Here is a 23505-nt window from a genome sequence, read left to right as displayed (position 1 = left end):
AGCCCCAGCAATCCCCATCCCTCCACCTGGGCCTAGAAAGTAACCCAGAAACCAGTTCTAGGATGGGGGTGTGTGGAGAATTAGGCTGAGGGGAGAACATGGCTAAGAGGTTTCTCCCCAAGAGTCCCTCCCCCTGACCCCCAATGGATAATCATCTTTGACCAACCAACATGTCACAGAGATTGCTCAGAACTTTCTCTGTCATCTCAGCAAAGCCCAGGTCCCTCAGCCAGGGCCAGACCAAGGGAGGGGCCCAAGTCCAGCAGATCAGGGATCCTCAGATCCCTCTCACAGCAACAATCAGAGGGTCTGGTGGGTGATGGAAGGAGTAAAGACATAAGGGCAGGGCCTTCTCTTACCTCTGCCTCTCTGGAGTTGTGTTTGACAGAAGAAATAAATCACGAAGACAGAACCAATGATGACCACCAAGAATACAACAACAAGGAATATGGCAAGTGTCTTCTGAGATGTGGGAAGATTCTCTGAAAAGAGGCCCCCAAACTCCATTACTTTGGGAATGAGAGGAGGAAAACCCTGGTACCTGATCCCTGTGGCCCAGGGTAGGGGTGGGAGCACTGAGGGCACCAGGATTCAGGAAATCCTGGGCAAGGATGGTGGCTTTGTGCCCAGCTGGTGTGGTCTTCCTCCCCTCCACCAGCCTCTAAACATCCCCCAAAAAAAACAAGCTTCCCCAGGACTTCAAAGAAGAGAATGGGAGAACTGGAAGAGAGCTTAGAGAAACTCTAGCCCAGCTGCCTCAGTTTACAGGAAGGAATATGGGAGAGAGAGGCCTTCCATCCTTCAGCTTGTAAGTCACAGAGCCAGGACTGAAGCCTGGGTCCTCTGACTCCCAATTCAGGCCTCTTCCTACCACCTCACAGCTGTGTCCTTTTAGATTCATAGACTTTCAGGGGATGATGGGCACTTAGGTCACATCTAGTCAACCTCATCATTAGACAGAGAAGAGAGCATAGAGAGGAAGAAACTTGTCCAAGGTGTTACATGGAGGTAATGACAGAAATAGGACTATGCCCCGGGTTTCCTGATTCCAGAGGATGCTACTCACTTCTGAAGTCCATTCTGGGTTTGGTTCTTACATCCCCATTAAGAAACTCTCTCTGGCTGTCAGCTGAGCAGCCTGGACTCCAGCAGCCATGGGGTCAGACCTCCACTAAACTGCCACATTGGTCCATTGCCCTCTCTGGACCTTGGTTTGACCATGTATAAAAGGAGGGGATTGGGGGCAGCAGTGTGATACAGGAGAGAAGAAACAGCCCCAGCCCTGGAAAATCAGAAGATCTGGTTTCAAATTGTGACTGTCACTTGATGGCTAATTGACTTTTGACAGGTCATTGGACATCAGTGTCTTCCTCTGTAAGACATTCTTCAATGACAAAATAATCTCCATCAGCATCTTTCCTCTATTTAAGTAACTTTCCCTCCCCACAACCTCCCAGGAGCCCAATCCTTCAATGTCTCCATAGTAACATGAACAATAGCGTAGAGAGAGAGCCCATGACACTGGACTGTTATGAGGACAATAGGGAGCCATGGAAGTCACTCGAGATATAAAATTTTCCTTACAAACTGCTTTTGCTGCATCCCATAAGTTTTGGTATGCTGTCTCATTATAGTCATTCTCTTGAGTGAAGTTATTGTTTCTATGATTTGTTGTTTGACCCATTCATTTTTTAGGATTAGATTATTCAGTTTCCAATTATTTTTTAGTCTATCTTTCCGTGACCCTTCAGTACATATGTTTTTTATTGCATCATGATCTGAAAAGGATGTATTTGATATTTCTATCTTTCTGCATTGGATTGTGAGGTTTTTATGCCCTAGTGCCTGATCAATTTTTGTGTATGTGCCGTGTGCCATCCTAGGAAAAACTATATTCCTTTCTATCCCTATTCAATTTTCTCCAGAGGTCTACCATACCTAACTTTTCTAATATTCTATCCACCTCCTTAATTTCCTTCTTGTTTATTTTGTGGTTAGATTTATCTAGCTCTGAAGGTTGAGGTCCCCCACTAGTATAATTTTGCTGTCTCTTTCTTCCTGTAACTTCCTGAACTTCTCCTCTAAGAATCTGGATGCTATAGTATTTGGTACATATATGTTTAGTAATGATATTACTTCATTGTCTATGGGGCCTTTTAGTAGGATGTAGTTTCCTTCCTTATCTGTTTTGGTAAGATCTATTTTTGCTTTTGCTTTGCCTGAAATCAGGATTTCTACCTCTGCTTTTTTTACTTCAGCTGAAGCAAAGTATATTCTACTCCAGCCTTTTACCTTTACTCTGTGTGTGTCACTGTGTTTCAAATGTGTTTCCTGTAAACAACATATTGTAGGATTATGGTTTTTAATCCATTCTGCTATCCACTTCCATTTTATGGGACAGTTCATCCTATTCATATCCATAGTCATGATTACTGTGTCTTTCTCTCCATCCTTCCCCCCCACCCCCATGTATGCATTTCTTTCTCCTTACTCCCTTTCCCTCTTCACTAGTGTTTTGCTTTTTACCACTGCCTCCCTCAGTTGGCCTTCCATTCTATTAGGGCCTTCCCTTTTCTTCCCCTTTACCCTTATTACTTCTTCTCTCACTTCTATCCTCCCTCCCTTTTCTTTCCCCTTTTCCCTCCTGCATTCTATACGGCAAGTTAGATTTCTATACGTAACTGATTACGTTATTCCTCCTTGAACCAAATCCCATGAGAGTAAGGTTCAAACAATGCTCATCCCTCTTCCTTCTTTCCCTCTACTGTAATAGGTTTTTGTGCCTTTACCTTTTTTTTAAATTTATTTTGATTTTTCAGTAATCACTTAGCTTAGGTAGAATTGTCATTTTTATTATATTAGCTCAGCCTACCCATGAGCAACTGATGTTTTTCCAATTATTTAGATCTGACTTCATTTGTGTGAAAAGTGTTTTGTAATTGTGTTCATAGAGTTCCTGGGTTTGTTTCAGGAGGTAGATTCCCAAATATTTTATAATGTCTACAGTGAGTTTGAATGGAATTTCAGTTTCTATCTCTTGCTGTTGGGCTTTGTTGGTAATATATAGAAATGCCAATGATTTATGTGGGTTTATTTTATAGCCTGCAACTTTGCTAAAGTTGTTTATTATTTCAAGTAGTTTTTTACTTGATTCTCTAGGATTCTCTAAGTATATCATCATGTCATCTGCAAAGAGTGATAGCTTTGTTTCTTCTTTGCCTATTCTAATGCCTTCAATTTCTTTTTCTTCTCTTATTGCTAAAGCTAAGGTTTCCAGTACAATATTGAATAACAGTGGTGATAATGGACATCCTTGTTTCACCCCGATATTATTGGAAATGCTTCTAGCCTGTCCCCATTACATATAATGCTTGCTGAAGGTTTTAGATAGATGCTATTTATTATTTTAAGGAAGACTCCATTTATACCTATGCTTTCTAGTGTTTTTAATAGGAATGGGTGTTGTATTTTATCAAAAGCTTTTTCTGCATCTATTGAGATGATCATGTGGTTTCTGTTGGTTTTGGTGTTGATATGCTCAATGATGCTGATAGTTTTCCTAATATTGAACCAACCCTGCATTCCTGGTATAAATCCTACCTGGTCATAGTGTATTATTCTTGTGATAAGTTGCTGCAATTTATTTGCTATATTTTGTTTAAAATTTTTGCATCTATATTCATTAGAGAAATTGGTCTATAATTTTCTTTCTCTATTTTGACTCTTCCTGGTTTAGGTATAACACCATATTTGTATCATAAAAAGAATTTGGTAAGACTCCTTCTTCACCTATTTTCCCAAATAGTCTATATAGTATTGGAATTAATTGTTCTTTAAATGTTTGACAGAATTGCATGTAAATCCATCTGGCCCTGGAGATTTTTTCCTAGGGAGTTCATCAATGGCTTGTTCAATTTCTTTTTCTGAGATGGGGTTATTTAAGTATTTTACTTCCTCTTCTGTTAATCTGGGCAATTTATATTTTTGTAAATATGTATCCATTTCACTAAGATTGTCAAATTTGTTGGCATATAGTTGGGCAAAATAATTCCTAATTATTGTTTTAATTTCCTCTTCCTTGGTGGTAGCTTCACCCTTTTCATTCTTGATACTAGTAATTTGGTTTTCTTCTTTCTTTTTTTTAATTAAATTAACCAAAGGTTTATCTATTTTATTGTTTTTTTCATAAAACCAGCTCTTAGTTTTATTTATTAGTTCAATAGTTTTCTTAATTTCAATTTTATTAATTTTTCCTTTGGTTTTCAATATTTCTAATTTGGTGTTTAGTTGAGGATTTTTAATTTGTTCTTTTTCTAGTTTTTTTAGTTGTATGCCCAATTCATTTATCTCTCTTTTTCTATTTTATTTATGTAAGCATTTAGAGATATAAAACTTCCCCTAAGAACTGCTTTGCTGCATCCCATAAGTTTTGGTATGTTGTCTCATTATTGTCATTCTCTTGAATGAAATTATTGATTGTTTCTATGATTTGTTGTTTGACCCAATCATTTTTTAGGATTAGATTATTTAGTTTCCAATTTTTTTTAGTCTATCTTTCCATGGCCCTTTATTACATATAATTTTTATTGCATCATGATCTGAAAAGGATGCATTTAATATTTCTGCCTTTCTGCATTGGATTGTGAGGTTTTTATGCCCTAGTACATGGTCAATTTTTGTGTATGTGCCATGTACTGAGAAAAAAGTATATTCCTTTCTATCCCCATTCAGTTTTCTCCAGAGGTCTATCATACCTAACTTTTCTAATGTTCTATTCACCTCCTTAACTTCTTTCTTGTTTATTTTGTGGTTAGATTTATCTAGTGCAGAGAGGGGAGGTTCAGGTCCCCCACTAGTATAGTTTTGCTGTCTATTTCTTCCTGTAACTCCCTGAACCTCTCTAAGAATTTGGATGCTATACCATTTGGTGCATATATGTTTAGTAATGATATTACTTCATTGTCTATGGTGCCTTTTAGCAGGATGTAGTTTCCTTCCTTATCTCTTTTGATTAGATCTATTTTTGCTTTTGCTTTGTCTGAGATCAGGATTGCTACCCCTGCTTTTTTTACTTCAGCTGAGCATAATATATTCTGCTCCAGCCTTTTACCTTTACCCTGTATGTGTCACTGTGTTTCAAATGTGTTTCCTGTAAACAACATATTGTAGGATTCTGCTATCCATTTCTGTTTTATGGGAGAAATCACCCCATTCACTTTCACAGTTGTGATTACTATCTGTGTCTTTTTCTCCATCCTTTTCCCCCATTTATGCTTTTCTTTCTCCTTTTTCCTTTCCCCCTTTCACTAGTGTTTTGCTTTTGACCACCACCTCCTTCAGTCCCTCCCCTTTTATTATCCCTTTCCCTTTTCTTCCCCTTTAGTCTTACTGCTTCTTCCCTCCCTTCTTTCCCCCCTCCCTTTTCTTTCCCCTTTTCCCTCCTACTGCCTATAGGGCAAGTTAGATTTCTATACCTAACTGATTATATTATGCCCTTCTTGAGCCAAATCTGATGAGAGTAAGGTTCAAACAATGCTCACCCCCCCCTTCTTTCCCTCTGCTGTAATAGGATTTTGTGTCTTTTCCTGTAATGTAATTTACCCTTGTCTGCCTCCTCCTTTCTCAGTACATTTTCTAAGATCAGATTGATCCACTTATTTGGATCCATTTAACCCACTTGATTAGATTTTTTTTTATCATTACATCAAAGTCAACTAATATCCACCCTCTTTATGTATACTCCTTTAAAATGGTGGAATAACAATACAGTTCTCAAGGGTTGCAAGTGTCATATTCCCTTGTAGGGTTTAAACAGCCCCCTTATTAACAACATATTGTATCTTTCTGTCCCATTTACCTTTTTAGTCCTTCTTGAGTCCTGTACTTGAAGATCAAATTTTTTGTTGAGCTCTGGTCTTTTTATCAGGAAAGTTTGGAAGTCTCCTATTTCTTGAATATCCACCTCCTCCCTTGAAAAATGATGCTCATTTTTGCTGGGTAATTGATCCTTGGCTGCATTCCAAGCTCCTTTGCCTTTGGAATATCATGTTCCATGCCCTGGTCTTTTAATGTAGAAGCTGCAAGGTCCTGTGTAATCCTGACTGTGGTTCCATGATATTTAAATTTTTCTTTCTGGCTGCTTGCAGCACCTTCTCTTTCATCTGGTAATTTTGGAATTTTGCTATTTATTTCTTATTGTCAATTTGGGATCTCTTTCAGGTGGTGATCAGTGGATTCTTTCTATGGTTATTTTCCCTTCTGGTTCTAGGACTTCAGGGCAGTTTTCCTTTATGATTTCCTGAAAGATACTGTCCAGGCTCTTTTTTCATCATGATTTTCAGGTAGTCCAATAATTTTTAAATTGTCTCTCCTGATCGATTTTCCAGGTCAGTTGTTTTACCAGTGTAGAATTTTACATTTTCATCTATTTTTTCATTTTTTTGTTTCTGTTTGACTGATTCTTGCTCTCTCATAGAGTCATTAGTTTCCATTTGTCCAATTCTAATTTGTAGGGGCAACTAGGTGGCACAGTGGATAGAGCACTGGCCCTGGGTTCAGGAGGACCTGAGTTCAAATCTGGCCTCAGACACATAACACTTACTAGCTGGGTGTCCCTGGGCAAGTCACTTAACCCCATTGCCTAGCAAAAACAAACAAACAAAGAACAATTCTAATTTTTAACAGGTTGTTTTCTCCTGTTAGTTTTTTTTATTTCCTTCTCCAGTTGGCCAATTGTATTTTTGAGGGATTTGTTTTCTTCAGTGTACTTTTTTTCCAATTGGCCAATTGTATTTTTTAAGGACTCTTCTACCTCTCTCATTTGACTTTTAATATCCTTCTTGAGCTCTTCTAATAAGGTTTTTTGGGCTTCAGACCAGTTCATACTCCCTTTTGATGTTGCAGATGTGGGTTTGTTGACAATGTTGTCCTCTTCAGAATTTCTTTCTTGACCTTCACTCTTCTCATAATATGAATCTATGGTACATTTCTTTTTACTTATGGTTTCTTTATTCCCTGGCCTTTAAAGAGATTGAGCTGTCCTGCTGGGGAACAGAGGGCACTGACCCAAGCTTCCTGTGTTGGGAGCTTAGGTCTTGCTCACTGGCTTTTTGTGCTGGGGCCTTTTATGTTGGCAATTGGAAGCTGTAGGCTTTTGGCAGCTTACCTCATGTTGGGCTGGAATCAGCAAGGCTGGAACTTTCAGGTAATTCTAGGTTGCCTGCTTTTCTTTTCCTTTAGTTTTCTTCCGCTCCTTTTAGATGGCTGCGGCAGGATGTTTATCTGCCTGGGGCCCCCTGCAGTGCTGCCTCCCTTAGATCTGCTGAGGCACTGGGAGGCTCCTTTGCTATAGAATGCCGAGGCACCTGGTGGTTTTCTGAGCTGATTTCCACTGGTTTCCCCACCCCCCACTGAGGCACTCTGAGGTCCAGGTGTTATTGTTTGCCTGCTGTACCATCTGGGCTTCAGGATCGCCTCCTGGTTGGCAGTTGGAGGCTGTAGGGTTCTGACAGCTTACCTGGTGTTGGGCTGGAATCAGCAAGGTTGGAACTTTAGTAGGACTCTAGGTTGCTTTCTTCAGCTCCTTTCAGATGAATGCTACAGGGCGTTTATCTGCCTGGGGCCCCTTGCAGTGTTGCCTCCCTTAGATCTGTTGAGGCACTGGGAAACCAGTTTGCTATAGAATGCCGAGTCACCGGGATCTCTTCCTGGTGTGCTAAAGTGAGTCTAGGCTACTGCTCTGCTCCTCCCCATCTTTCTTCTGGTTCAGCTGTTCCAGGGTTTTTTTTCTGGGGTGAAATTTTCTGGGTTTTCAGAGGTTGATAGAGGAGGGCAAGAGCAACTACCTTTTTACTCCACCATCTTGGCCTGTGCCTTTTCCTGCAACTGTAATTTACCCGTCTGCCCCCTCCTTTCCTTTTCTCTTAGTTAGATCAGATTAATCCACTTACTTAGATCCATTTAATCCACTTGATTAGATTTTTTTATCATTACATCAAAGTCAACTTATACCTACCCCCTCTACGTATACTCCTTTAAAATGGCATAATACAATACAGTTCTCAGGAGTTACAAGTGTCACCTTGCCTTGTATGGATGTAAACAGTTTGCCCTTATTAATGACATGTTGTTTTTTTCTCTCCCATTTACCTTTTTCTGTCTCTCTTGAGTCTTGCTTTTAAAAATCAAATTTTTTGGTTGAGCTCTGGTCTTTTTATCAGGAAGGCTTGGAAGTCTCCTATTTTGTTGAATATCCATCTCCTCCCCTGAAAGATCATGCTCATTTTCACTGGGTGGTTTCCTTGGTTGTAATGCAAGCTCCTTTGCCTTACAGAATATCATATTGCACACCCAATGATCTTTTAATGCAGAAGCTGCAAGGTCCTATGTAATCCTGACTATGGTTCCATGATATTTAAATTGTTTCTTTCTGGTTGCTTGCAGTATTTTCTCTTTGACTTGGTAATTTTGAATTTGGCTACTATATTCCTTGGCATTTTCAATTTGGGATGTCTTTCAAGAGGTGATCAGTAGATTCTTTCCATGGCTATTTTATCCTCTTTGAACTAAGCTATGTCCCAAATGATCTATCACTTCATTACAGAAGGAGCTCCAGATTAGTTTGATGAAGACTCTCCTGAAGAGGTTGAATTATTTGAAATCCCACTGCATATTTCCATTGGGTTGGAACCAATGACCATATTTTACGTAATTATGAATTCAATTAGAATGAACTGAAATGTATTAAATTGGAACAACTGAGGATCCAGGTATATTCATCAATGCATTAAGGGCCTATAACTTGGTCTGTGTTGGAACAGCTAGAAAGATCTTTTGTATTGATGTTGGCACAGAGAGTTTCAGTGACTTGCCCATAGTCACACGGAGAATAAGAGTCAGAGGCAACATTTGGGACCTGGTTCCTCCTACCTCCACATCCAGCACTCTACCAACTCTGCCACCCTCTCTTTCAGTCTGCTATACACTAATTATTTTTAATCAGATTAAGTATCATATCTCTCCAGCTCCATCAAGCCATGAGGCCAGCTCTTCTTCCCTTCTCTTCCCTACAGCCTCACCTAGTATGGGGCTGGGCACAGAGAAGGCATCTAAGAAACACTTGTCACTAGGCCAATGTGGAGGGAAGCCATGCAGATGACAGTCAAGAAGGTCTCAGACCCTTCATAGACAACTCAATGTATGGCTTTCGAGGGCCAGGTGAGGCCTGGCATTTTTGAAAGAGAGAATAAAATCATCCCCATTTTTGAGTTCCAGGGCAGAAGGTAGGCCTCCATCATCTTTTAGTGGGAAACACCAGCTCTGAAGGATCTGAGGGTGGGAAGAGAATTAAATCCATGAGTTAAGATTCACTTCCCAAAGTGAATTTGTCCCTTTCTCAAAGCCTGTGATTTCACCCAAGGAAGATCCAAACAATGGGTCAGGGAGAAGAAAACAGCCAGATCTGGAGTGAGAAGAGCCAGGTCTCATTCCCAGCCCAGATATTTCCAAATTGTATGATCTTGTTCAAAGCCCCTCCTCTCTCTGGGTCCCATTTTCCTTATTTGTTAAATGAGGGTGTTTTGACTCTTTAAAACCACTTCCCTCTCTAATACTCTGTGATTCAGAAGAAACCCATAAACCACACAGAACCTACCTGCTACCTGCAGTTCAATGTGGGCTTCATCATAATTGTCAGGTGACTGGACACGACAAGTGTATTGACCAGAGTCAGAGACCTGGACCTGCTGGATCCTCAAGGTCACCTTCCCCTCAGCCATGTCATGTTTCAGCAGCTCCATCCTCCCCTGGAACTCAGAGCCCTGGGATTCCTCCAGCTTCTTCCCAGTAGGGTACCTGTGTACAAGGGTGTGGTTTCTGAACCAGTTCACAGTCATGTCCTGAGCATCCATCTTAGGGTAGAGTTGACAGGAGAGTGTGACGTCTTCTCCTTGCTTGGCCTGAATGAGCTGAGCAAGGCCAGTCACTGAGAATGCTCCTTTCTGCAGTTCTAGGGACAAAGCAGAACAAAATCAGGGGACAATGTAGGCCCAGCATTAAGAGTGTTTGTTTGTGTGGTTGGGAGCCCCAGCAGATGAAGGTGTGACTTCTGGATCAGCTGCTGCTCTGCTGTGGGCCCACTTCTGGCAAATCACTTTGCTTCCTATGATCCCCTTGGAGACAAGACAGTTTCTCTCCTGACTGCTTCCTATGTCAGAAAGGGAGGGAAACTTTTTGGATGCTGGAGGGTGGGGGGTGGGGAGAGGAAGGCAAAAATTTGTCACCCATGGTCTCTAGGGAGGCTCTATACTAGCCTGTGCTCTGCCACTGCCCATGGGTAGCTTACAAGTGCAGAGGGAGCCCAGGCTCCTGGGCTGGTGTTTGCCTGGCCCTTATGTGATTATTGTCTGTGCAGCTGAGCTAGAAGGAGGGTGGGCCATAGAGCCAGGTGAGGGCTCCATGTGGAGGATTGGTTCAGCTCCCTGGGGAGGTGTGGAGTCTGGTCACCTGGAGAGATGGATAGGTCTGTCTCATATCCTTATTGGGTCTCCCCGGCTAGCACTGGGGAGGGTCTGACAGACTCATTCTTGCCAAGGAGTTATGACAGAAGATGGTTTCATATGCCAGTCCATACCAGAAATGTCTAGACTTTACCAGGACACTCCCAGAGTGTAATGAACAGAGAATCTATGAGAGCTGAGAGACTTGGCTTCTGGACCTGTTTCTGCCATCACCCTCCTATAAGATTCCAGGCAAGTCCTTCCCCCCCTTTCAGAATTCTCCTGGTCATTTTCCATCCTGATGCTGGGGGTCCATTATCTTCCACCAGCCCCAAACACTCTCCTTACTTTCCAAAATCTTGCTCTGAGCACTGTAACTGAATCAACACTAACCTTTGCCTCTGGGGAAAGTGTGTCAATGGACTGCTCTACTGTTCCACTACCCAAACTCCTCGAAGTGCAGCTCCCTTCCCTGGCCCCCACTCCTCTCTTCCTCTTGTCCCTCCTGTTGAAATGGAAGCTCCATGAGGGCAGGGACTACCTCAGTTTTGAATTTGTGTATTCAGTGCTTGGTATGTAGTATGTACTTAATAAATGTTTTCTTATATTTCTAGCTATTCAGGTAGCTAATTAGGTGTTTCGTTACCACTTGTTTATTCATTCATTCATTCTCTGAGCTTCCATTTTTTCCTTTGTAAAAGGAAATGAGTTTGATAAAATGTCCTCTAAGGTCCCTTCCAGTTTTAATTCTGTGGATGATTTCATAATTATTAAACTCTCCGCTGTAGTGCATATCCTTTCTCCTTTTTCCCTCACTTAATACTATTTCATTTTTTCCAATTATATGTAAAGTTACTTTTCAACATTCACTTTTATGAGATTTTGGGTTCCAATTTTCTTTCTCCTTCCCCTCCTCCCCTTCCCTTCACCAAGACAGCAAGCAATCTGATATAGGTTATACAAGTATAATCATATTAAACATACTTCCACATTAGTCAGGTTATGAAAGAAGAATCAGAACAAAAGGGAAAAACCATGAGAAAGAAAACACAAAAAAATGGAAAAAAAAAAAGAAAATAGTATGCTTAGATCTGCATTCAGGGTCCATAGTTCTTTCTCTAAATGTGGATAGCATTTTCCATCATGAATCTTTTAGAATTATCTTAGACAATTGTGTTGCTGAGAAGAGCTAAGTCTGTCAGAGTCAGTCATCCCACAGTGTTGCTGTTACTGTGTACAATGTTCTCTTGTTTCTGCTCACTTCACTCAGTATCTGTTCATTTAAGTCTTCCCAGGTTTTTCTGAAATCCACCTACTCATCAGTCCTTATAGAACAATAGTTTTCCATTACATTCATACACCACAACTTCTTCAGCTATTCTCCAATTTATAGCTATCCCCTCAATTTCCAATTTTTTGCCACCACAAAAAGAGCTGCTGTAAATGTTTTTGCTCATGTCAGTCCTTTTCCCTTTTTTAGGATCTTTTTGGGATGTAGACTTAGCAGTGGTATTGCTGGATCAAAGGGTATGTATGCACAGTTTTATAGCCCTTTGGGCATAGTTCTAAACTGCTCTCCAGAATGGTCAGATCAGTTCAAAACTCCACCAACAATACATTATTGTTCCACATTTCCCACGACTTCTCCAACATTATCATTTTTCTTTTCCGTCATATATGCAACCTGATTGGTGTGAGGTGGTACCTCAGAGCCATTTTAATTTGCATTTTTCTAATTACTAGTGATTCAGAGTATTTTTTCATCTGACTATAGATAGCTTTCATTTCTTCATCTGAAAACTGCCTGTTCATATCTTTGACCACTTATCAATTGGGGAAAGACTTGTATTCCTACAAATTTGACTCAGAAATGAAGTCTTTATCAGAGACAATGGCTATAAAAATTGTTTCCAGGGGCAGTTAGGTGGTGCAGTGGATAGAGCACTGGACCTGGAGTCAGGAGGAGCTAAGTTCAAATCCAGCTTCAGTCACATAACACTCACTGGTTTGTGACTCTGGGCAAGTCACTTAACCCCAATTGCCTCAAAAAAAAATTGTTTCCAAACTTTCTGCTTCTTTTCTAATCTTGGTTGCATTGGCTTTGTGCAAAAAAAAAAAATTTAATTTAACTTAATCAAAATTATCCATTTTACATTTCATAATATTCTCTATCTTTTGTTTGGTCATAAATTCTTCCCTCCTCCATAGATCTGACAGGTAAAATATTCTTTGCTCACCTAATTTGCCTTTGGTTTCACACTTTATATTTAAATTATGTATCCATTTTGACCTTATCTTGGTATATGTTGTGAGATGTTGGTCTATGCCTAGTTTCTGCCATAGTATTTTCCTGTTTTCCCAACAGTTTTTGTCAAATAGTGAGTTTTATCCCAGAAGCTGGAGTCTTTGGGATTACCAACAGTAGATTACTATAGTCATTGACTACTGTGTCTTGTGTACCTAATTTATTCCACTGATACACCATTCTATTTCTTAGCCAGTACCAAACACTTTTGATGATTGTCACTTTATAATAAAGTTTTAGATCTGGTGTGGCTAGGCCACCTTCCTTTGCATTTTTTCCCCTATTAATTCACTAGATATTCTTTACCTTTTGCTCTTCCAGATGAATTTTTTTGTTATTTTTTCTAGCTTTTTAAGTTTTTGGTAGTTTGCTTGGTATGGTACTGAATAAGTAAATTAATTTAGGTAGAATTGTCATTTTCATTTTATTAGCTCAGCCTACCCATGAGCAATTGATACCTTTCCAATTGTTTAGGTCTGACTTTATTTGTATGAAAAGTGTTCTGTAATTGTGTGCATATAGTTCCTTAGTTCCTGGGTTTTTCTTGGAAGGTAGACTCCCAAATATTTTTTACTGTCTATAGTTATTTTAAATGGAATTTCTTTATCTCTTGTTGCTGGGCTTTGATAACAATATATAGAAATGCCCCAGTGAGACAGACTTTTCTTCTCAACCTTCAAAGTTCTCTTGGGCCATAAAATTATTTCAACACATTCTTTGGTTGTCTCTGCCATCCAGAATTTATTTTGGGGTATTATTTTGAAGTTATTTGGAGGGGAATTTGGAAGAATTCAGTTGTTTCCCTACATTTACTTCACCATCATGCCCTTCTTTGTTCCTTTTAGATATGTGCTTCTAAGAACTGTAGGAGAACATGTCTCCATCACACCTGAGGCTCCAGATACCATCTTGTTGATTACCAGCTTATGTCCCTCTGAGTTAGAGGGACCAATAGTGATGGTGATGTAGCAGGATCTGAACCAAGGTTTGGGATGTGGAGGAGCCTTGAGTAATGGCATTTGCTTCTTTTCGTGCCTTTTTCCCTGTTTGTGCCTATTACTCCTACACACCAAACGTGGCTGAGCAAAAACCTGTCTATCTGTAAAATAGAGATAAATATATCACCATACCTGGGTGTTGTCCTTTATTCTCAAAGAGGACCAAAATGACACCACTATGCTAGAGTCCAGTTTCAGTGTGTTCAGCTGTGGCTAATAAGACCAACAGGAGCTCAGAATGTTCTACCACAGGTTGAACATAAATAGTCCATGTGAACATTTCGGGTGGATTCTCTATTATGCCTACACCACATTAGTAGTAGGAAGGAAATGATTATTACTTTAGTGACTACTAAGTCTCAGATACTGTGCTATTGGCTTTATAAATATTATCTTATTTGAACCTAACAACAACTCTGGGAGATAGGTGTTTTATTATACCTTTTTACAGTTGAGGAAACTGAGTCAAGCAGAGGTGAAAAGGTGTGCCCAGGGTCACAAAGCTAGTAACTATCTGAGGCTGTCCCAGAACTCAGATCTATCTTGACTCCAGTGGGCCACCTCTCTACCTCTTCCCCCTCTGGTAGTAGTAGTAGTCATTGTTATCCTCATAAACCTAAAGATACATCAGAAATTGTAGCTGGTATGATTCTCCAAATCATTCTGCCTAGGATTAGAGACTCCCCATCATTTGATACTCACAGTCACATAGATCTCTTAAACATTGGGAATCTCATTTATCTCACTTTTTAAAAATCATCCTCTTTCCCTCCAAACCCACGCTTCTTCCAAATGTCCCTTCTTCTGTTGAGGACACCACTGTTCTTCTCATTCATTGAGGGTCACAGCCTTGGTGTCCTCCTCACCTCCTTCCTGTCTTCTCCCACATAGGCAGGCTCTTGTCAATTCTGGAAGGTTCTGCCTCCACAATACTTCTCATTTCCTACCTCTCCTCCACTCAGGGAGCCTCCACCTCATTGTGCCCTCATCATCTCTCTTCTGGAATACCTGCCATAGCCTCTCACTGGTCTCATGTCAAGTCTCTCGCCTTCCCATCCACCCTACACTTAGCTGCCAAAGTGTTTTTCCTGGAGGGTAGGTCTGACTATGTTACTCCCTGCTCAAGAAACTTCTGTGGCTCCCTGGTACTTCTAGGATCAAATAGAAATGCCAACATCTTTAAAACACCCTCCGAACCTGGCCCCAACCTCCCAGCCCAGCCTTATCCCCTCACTGTCCTTCATATGTACTCTGTCCAGTCACACGGGCCTTACTCTTCTCATAGATGACACTCCTCTCCATCTCCCCTACCTCTGTGTCTTTGCACTGGCTGTACCTCCTGCCTGGAGTGCTGTCCCTCCTCACCTCTGCCTCTTGCCTGCCTTGGCTTCATTCCTGACTCAGCTCAATTCCTCTTCTGGAGGAGGCCAGCCCTGGTTCTCCCACCTCTCACCTGCTACTGATTCCCCTGAAAATACCTCCATTGGCCTGTTCTCTATCTGTCATCTATAGCTCTTTGCAGGTTGTTTCTCCCATCCCAAGGTGAGCTCCCTGAGGGCAGTGACTGTGGCTTTTCTTTTCACCCCCCAGTGCTCACCACGATGCTGCCACATGGTCACGATAAGAATTGCTCACTGTCCCTTAGCACCTGCTATGTGCCAGACACTGTGTATGTGCTTTATCATTATGGTCTCACTTGATCCTCACAACAGCTCTCGTAATAATAGCAACATCATGATGATAATTATGATACCAGGAATAATAATAATTGCAGTTAGTATTTCTACAGGCTTCAAGATTTCTAAAGCACTTTCCATAGGTGACCTCACTTGGTCCTCCCAACAACCCTAGGAGGTAGGCAGGTGCTGGGTGGGTAAATAGAGCACTGGACTTGGAGGCAGGAAGACCTGAGTTCTAATCCAGCCTCAGACACTCACTAGCTGTGTGACCTGGGGCAAGCCCCTTAATCTCTGCCTGCCCCAGTGTGTTCATTGGTAAAACTGGATTAGAAGCAGTGCCCACCTGCCAGGGCTGAGGATAAAAAGCAGTCATTTTTGTCAAGTGCTTTACAAACCTTCAAGTGCTACAGACATGCTAGTAGTTATTATTCCTATATGACTGATGCGGAAACTGAGGCTGAGAGAGTTTAAGTGACTAGCACAGTGTCCACAGTTAGTAAATGTCTGGCAGGTTTGGAACTCCTGTGTGCCCAGCCCCACCTCTGAGTACCTACTCTGAAACCAAGATGCCTTAAGCCTTTAATGAATGCTTGTTGACTAACTGACTGAGATGTGTTCCTGACTGTAGATCCCCACCTGCAATCCCCTTCCCACTTGACCTTGCCTCTAGGTTCATATTATTTATATCTAGAATTGACCATACTGCTCCTCTCTTCAAATGTCTTTAGTGCTTTTCTACTTCCTTCTGGGTGAAGCTCAGGCTTCTCCTCCTGGCATTCAAAGCCCTCTACAATCTGGTGCCATCCTACCCTTCCCATCTATTGCGCTTGACTCCACTCCTAGGAGTCTGGGCTCTGGCTAGACTGGACACTGGCGTCCTGAAGACACTAGCTTTTCTCAGCTAACATCCCTTTGCTTACGCAGCCACTAGGTGGCGGAGTGGGAGAGCTCTATTTCTGGAGTCAGCAAGACCTAAATCTGAACTTGATCTTAGACACTTAAGAGCTGGGTGACCCGGGCAAGGCACTGAATACCTGTCTGCCTTAGTTTCCTTATCTGTAACATGGGGATAATTTAGTGCCTAACTCTTTATATCTCTCCTGCCCTTTGTAGCTCAACTCCTCCAAAAGGCTTTCTACAAGAGGTGCCTTCTCCTCCTCTCCTCACCCTTTCTTATTAACCCCTTACAGTCTGGCTTCTGACCTCCTCATTCCACTGACACTGCTCTCTCCAAAGTTACTAATGGTCACTTATCCTCCTTTTCCTTGTTCTCTCTGCAGCCTTTGACATTGCTGATCACTCTCTCCACCCTGATACTCTGGTCTTTCTAGGTTTGCAGGCTACCCCTCTCTCCTGGTGTTCCTCCTTCTCTGCGCCTTTGCTGTCTCCTTTGCTGCATCCTCATCCAGACTCTGCCCTCTAACTGGAGCTGTCTCTCAGACTTCTGTGCCCAGGGCTCTTCTCTTCTCTTCTCCCTCTAAAGGACTTTATTTGATTATCTCATCAACTCCCATGGATTTAATTACTGTCTCTCTGCTGATGATTCTCAAGTCCACATTTCCTGCCCCTGTCTGTCTGCTGACCTCCAATGTCTGATCTCCAACTGCCTTTCAGACATCTCAATCTAGATGTCCAGTAGACTTCTTGAACTCAATATGTCCAAAACAGGACTCATCTTTCCCACTATGTGCTCCCCATGTCCTACCTCCATTATGACTGTGGAGGCAACACCATCCTCCCAGCCCCTTACTTCACAACCTAGCAGTCATCCTGGATTCCTCACTATCCCTTATCCCCCACATCCAATCCCCTGGCAAGGTCTCTCAGTTTCACCTTTGAAATATCTCTGTTATAAGCCCCTTCTCTCCTGTCACAGGACCACTACTCTAGCACAGTCCTTCCTTGCCTCATGCCTTGATTTCTTCAATAGCCTGCTGGTGGCTCTGCCTGCCTCAAGTCTCTCCCCACTCTAATCCACCCTCATCCAGCCACTAAAGGGATTTTCCTAAAGTCCAAGTCTGATCATGTCCCTCTGCTACTCCATAAACACTAGTGACTCCCTATTACCTCAGAGAGCAAATTCAAAATGACCTGTTCTGAATTCAAAGCCTTCCATAACCCAGACCCCTCCTACCACCCTGACCTTCTTACACCTTTCTCCCCAACACATACTCTTCAATGCATTGAAGCAGGCCTCCTGGCCATCCCACCAACAAAGCCTTCCATCTCTCAGCTCTGGGCATTCTCTCTGGCTGGTCCCCAAGCCTGGAATGTTCTCCCTTCTCCCCTCTGACTATTGACCCCCCTGGCTTCCTTCAAGTCCCAATAGAAACCACACCTTGTACAGGAAGCCTTAGCTAACCACCCTTAATTCCAATGCCTTCACCTTTTATTTCTCATTTATTCTGTATGTACTGTGCTTTGTGTATATTTGTTAGCATGTTCTTTCACCCAATAGATTGTAAGCAGTGACTGTCTTTCACAAAGTCTTTTTGTATCCCCAGTGCTTAGCAGGGTGCCCAGCACATAGTAGGTGCTTAATTAATGTTATTGATTATTCATAAAGCACTTTGTCAACATTTAAGCATTCTAGAAATGCTAGGGTTGAAAATGATAATGATGATGATGAAGATAATGATTCTGTGTCCTGTAAGGGGATGCCTTCCTTCTTTCTGTTTCTATTTACCTGCTCCCCATCCTCTACAGCCCATCTCAGAGGCAACTGCCCACAGAAAGCCTTTCCTGGTCCCCTCCTCTGTAACAAGCCTCACTGTGAAATATTGTCTAGGACAGAGTGTCATATACAGTAGGTGCTTAATGTTTGCTGAATTTAATTGAACAGCATTTAATTCTGCACCTTGCTAATCCACTTAGCATATATTATTGATTATTATACTTCTTTGTGCATCTTACCTCCTTAGCATACCCAAAGCTCCTTGAGAGCGGGGTCCTGGTTCAATGTAAACATCATATCTCCCTCAGTACTAAGCACAGGACCATTTAAACAGTAAGTGATTAATAAATAACAATAGCAACAAAAAAAATAAGAGCTCACATTTGTATAGTGCCTTTTAGGGCAGCTAGGTGGCTCAGTGGACAGAGTACTGTGTCTGGAGTCAGGAAGACCTGAATTCAAATTCTGCCTCAGATACTTCCTAGCTGTGTGAGCCCAGGCGAGTCACTTAACCTTGCTTGCCTGAGTTTCCTTATCTGTCAAAAAAGCTGGAGAGGGAAATGGCAAACCACTCCAGATATCTCTGCCAAGAAAACCCCAAATGTGGTCACAGGGAGTTGGACAGGACTGGAACAACAGAACAAAATCAACAAGATGGTGATTTACATGAGCGATACACATTACAAATATTATTTCATTTCATTCTCAGAACAACCCTGGGGAGTAAAAGCTCTTAATGTGCTCACTTTACAGATGATGAAAGTGAGGCAGACAGAGGTTAAGTGACTTGCCCCAGGTCACATATAGTAAGTGCATGAGTCTGGATGAGAATTCAGGTTTTCCTCCTCTGGGTCTTTTAACTGATTTAATTATGGTCTGAATAAGTATTCAGAAGCTCACTATATCCTGTCTAATATTTTGTTTTGTATCTATATCTTTTTTCTTAAAGGCAATCAGGATAAAGTGATTTGCCCAAGGTCACACAGCTAGTAAGCATCTGAGGCCAGATTTAAACTCAGGCCCTCCTGATTCAAGGGCCAGTGTTCTGTTCACTGTACCATCCAGCTGCCCCATTTGTATATCATCTTGTGCCTCTCCCCTCACTCTCCCATACACTATCAACCCTTTAGTGCCAAAATTAATGGGGCCTTCTTTTGTCTTTCCAACATCACTCGGCTGGCCACGTAGGAGACATTGAGTGAATATTTCTTGTTTGACTGATGTGCATAGTATGTGGGTACAAGACAGGAGAGAAATCCTTAGCCAATCCATACCCTCCTCAGTACATGAGAGTTGGGTGTCAGTACAAGCCTTTGTATCCTAGTTCTCTGAGTTCAGGCCAAAGAGCAGGTCCCCTCAACCTGTCAGTGGGAAACCCCAGGCCTGAATGATTACCTTGTGGGGAGAGCCCCTGTGGTTCAGAAAGCTCAGAGGGACCTGGGCTTCCATCAAAGAGGGGCATCCAGCTTTCTTTGTCTTTGCTCTTTCTTTTGCTTGAGAGAAAATGGGTTGAGAAAGGCCCTGAAAGGCTGAGGCTAAACAGGCAATGATGGTTTATAATCATTGTAACATCTTCCTGGGTTTGTTGAATCTACAGAACTTTGTATTTAGGGATGATTGGGATGGTCTTCTGAGTCTGTGGGATTGTGTAAGACCCTGCACTACTGGTTGCTCTGAGATTCCTTCCTGTAGAGTCCTGGGGAAGCAGATGATAGGACATCCCTCATGGCTGCCCAGAGACCAGAGGGGATTGTTCTAAACTGGGGGGAAGAACTGGTTCATAATGCATCCCTGCCTATGGGATGAAGACACAAATCCTTGAAATGGAGAGAGAAGGAGAAGGGGGACTTTACTTTGTGTCTTCCCTGCTGACCTGACATGGAGGGACCCATGTGAGAGATTCCAGGGGCCTGAGTCAGGGAGAAGCCATTCTGTGTTTCCTTACCACTTGGGAGGTTGCAGCCACTTTCTACTGGCTGGAAAAGGCTGTTTCTAGAAAAGACCAGGCTAGAATTCATTCTATGTCTCTGTCCTGTCTCTCTGTCTCTGTCTCTGTCTCTCTCACTATCTCTGTCTTCATGTGTGTGTGTGTGTCTCTCTTCATCTCTTTCTCTCTCTTTTCTTCTAGATGTATCCAGTGGAAGTGAAAGGCCTATTCACCCATATGGCATTAGTACCGTCAACTGAGCTGAGTGTTTTTTCTCTTCCCAATCCAGGCTCTGCATCCCTCCACAAACAGGCTTAGGGTGTGGGTAGGGGCTCCTTCTTGGTCCTTTTTACTTCTAGGCACTGGTTAGGGATCCTCCAACCCACCTAGACCCAAGCCATGGAGACCTTGGAGGGAAGAATCAAACCCAATATTGCTGCCAGCCCAGAAGGGAAGCCCTGAGAAGACAGGTGCCTGGGACTTCAGTCCAAGGTGGGTTTTGGACTTGAAACTTGGTGGGATTATACTATGTAGGAAATGGGTTAAGCTATGAACTTGAACTCCCTTTATCCCACAATCTGCAGAGACTGAGGTGGCCTGCGTGGGGAGGACAACGTCTTCGGGTGTCACAGAAAGTGTCATTTGTACATTTGTTCTCATGACCACTATACAATTAAATATTACTGTATAAAAGCTAACCTGACCATTAAGTGGTTACATAGAATAAGGATATAGAAGAGGCTCTAAAATTGGGGAATCATCACTGAGGGGACTTGAACCAGTGACAGAGAAGCTGGATCCCCCAAACCCCATTAAAGGTACCAGAGGACTCTGAGGCTGAAAGACAACAGTCAGTGGGGGCCTGGGTAGTCACTAAGACAGAAATACTAACCCACAACATAGTTGTGAGACTCTAGTGAAACAATGTATGAAAAGTGCCTTAGACACTCTGAAGATCTGGGCCAATGCCAATGTCTGAAGGTCCTTCCAGCTCTACAGAGAATCCATGTCCCAGGCAGGACCTACCTGATACCTGAAGGTCAAAGCTGGTTTCATTGTAAAAGGAGCCTTCCTGGAAATAACATGTGTACTGGCCGGAGTCAGAGAGCTGGACCTGATGGATGATCACAGTCACCTTCCCCTCAGCCATGTCCTCTCTCAGCATCTTTGTCCTCCCTTGGAATGCAGGGGCTTGGACTTCCTGCACCTCCTTCCCCGTGCGGTACAAGTGCACAACCAGTGGGCCTCTGACCCACTTCACACCCATTCCCCGAGCATCCATCTTAGGGAAGAGGTGACAGGAGAGCTGGACATCTTCCCCCACCCAGGCCCGGATGGGCTGGACCAGAGGGCCAGATACTGTGAATGTGCCTGTGTGGAGAACCAGGGACAAAGAGCAGAGAATGAGAGAACACTGGGGTGGAGGAGTTAATATGGCCCTCAGTTGTCTTACTTGTAAAATGGGCCTGGGGACAGGATCAGATGATATGTAAAGGACATCCCAGCTCTAATACTTTGTGACTCTGGTTCCCTATTTTTGTGGGTTATATTCCAGGCTGGCAAAACTTCCCTGTTTTTCCTATGTTATGAATATTTAATGTGACATGTTAGTAGAACAGAGAGAAATTTAAAGTGCCAAAGTTTAAATGGATCCTCAGAGATATTAAAGCCCTTCCATATTGCTGTCATAGACTCCTTATATTTTGTACAAGAATATCAACAGTTTCCATCCTCTTCAAGAGTTGAACTGAACAGTGACTTAGTCTCCCACATTACTGACAAGTTTGAGTCCCTATTATGAGAGATCTTTCTATTCTACATCTCCTCCCTTCAGGGCTCAGTAACCTAAGAACTTGAACTGGATGAGGTCCCTCCCAACTCCACAGTCCTATGTTACTACAGATGGTGGTGGAGGTGCCTAGGAGGGGGACGATGACCCTGACTTCAGTGACCATGCCTTGTCTAAACTTTGTACCCTACAAGTGTTACAACACAGGCCTTGGAGTGTAATAGGGGCTAATAAGTATCTCTTGAATTGGTGGTTTATTTGAGTGGGTAGTGATCTGTGGAGGCCACAGTGGCAGAGACTAAAGTAAACTTACCTGAGCTAGGAATACCAGAAAGTGCAAGGATGAGGTGTATGAGGTATGAAGGTAGAGTAGGGCTGTTGTAGGAAGCTGGCTGGTGATTCCACTTCATGGTCCAGAGGATGGCTGACAGGAACCCAACTAGGGGACTGCTAAGAACAAACAAGGATAACCTTAAGATCAGAGATCACATTTTATCTAAACTTTCAAACTCCATTAATATTAGAACACAAGGTCCTGTGAGCAATGGGGGCTAAATAGGTGTTTCTTGAATTGATGGTTTAACTAAATCGAAATATCAGTGGGTAGTGATATGTGGATGGCAGAGACCAAAGTGGACTTACCTGAGCTAGGAATACCCAACTAGGGTGATGCTAAGAGTAAGCGAGGATGTTGCCAGTAAAGAGCATATTAACAGAGTCAGAAAAAAATTCACCTGACCCCTTAGCCCAGGATTCAGGAGTGTTGTCTCAGAGTCTGGGCATAGAAGAGCATAGAAACTCTGGTCCAGCTTGCGTCCATCCCACCTCATCTCCCCCTCCTCATACAGATCTCACAGGTCAGGCTGGTGCCCACATAACCCATATTCATTTCAATCCCCACAGCTCAGCTCATATATTTTCTAACCTATAATGTCTTACCCACTCTCCTCATCAGTAACAGGAAAGTTAGTAAAACAGGAGGTTTGGGAAGTGTGTGTGTGAAGACAATGAGTCTTTTTGGCCATGCCGAGTTTAAAATGCCCATGTGACATCCAGCTGAAGATTTCTAAAAGGCAACTGGTAATTCAGGGCTGGAGCTCAGGAGAGAGGGCAGGGCTGGGAATCATCTGCATAGAAACAATAAATGAATCCATGGGAGCCAAGATCACCAAGGGACACAGCACAGAAGGAGAAGAGGACATTACTCAGAAAAAAGTCTTGGGGGCACCACAATTAGTGAGTAAGACTTTGATGAAGATCCAGGCAAGGAGCCTGAGGAGGAGCCGCCAGACAGGAGAACCAGGGAGGGCAGTGTCACTGAACCCTAGAGAGCAGGGAGAGCTGAGGAAGAGTTATCTGTTTTTACAGCTTTCAAGGATTCTTGAATGATTTTAGACGTATGCGTGGGAGACATCTTGTTTAACAAAAACCTTAAATGTAGATTTTTTTCTCTATTAAAATGCTTTAAAAAATTTTTATTGATGTTTTCTCTTTCTTACATCACCATAGTATTCCATGTATCCCTCTCCCTCCACTTTCCCAAGATTTATTCCTTCTGTATTTTTGGGGGGGGAGGGGGAATTATCACAATTAATCAACATATTGACAATGGCCAACAAGTGCAATGGGTATCATCT

At 42.4% G+C, this 23505-nt stretch overlaps 1 protein-coding gene across 5 annotated transcripts in view; it reads right to left on the bottom strand.

Annotated features, from left to right (window-relative positions):
- The window catches only part of LOC110210625 (butyrophilin-like protein 2), a 31719-nt gene that overhangs the window by 2645 nt on the left and 5569 nt on the right, over positions 1–23505 (bottom strand). For 3 of the 5 annotated variants that reach the window (XM_078156877.1, XM_078156876.1, XM_078156878.1), the window contains 4 exons: positions 22182–22318; positions 21106–21450; positions 9653–10006; positions 360–482 (listed from right to left, as the gene is read on the bottom strand). In XM_078156877.1, coding sequence (XP_078013003.1) covers positions 360–482; positions 9653–10006; positions 21106–21450; positions 22182–22318 — 959 coding nt within the window. The remainder of the gene's footprint in view (positions 1–359; positions 483–9652; positions 10007–21105; positions 21451–22181; positions 22319–23505) is intronic. The other 2 variants (XM_020989665.2, XM_078156879.1) reach the window with 1 other exon arrangement.

This window comes from Phascolarctos cinereus, unplaced genomic scaffold, assembly GCF_003287225.1.
Source record: "Phascolarctos cinereus isolate Bilbo 61053 unplaced genomic scaffold, phaCin_HiC Scaffold_726;HRSCAF=1367, whole genome shotgun sequence".
Classification (NCBI taxonomy): Eukaryota; Metazoa; Chordata; class Mammalia; order Diprotodontia; family Phascolarctidae; genus Phascolarctos; species Phascolarctos cinereus.
This window is presented reverse-complemented; position numbering and strand designations above follow the sequence as displayed.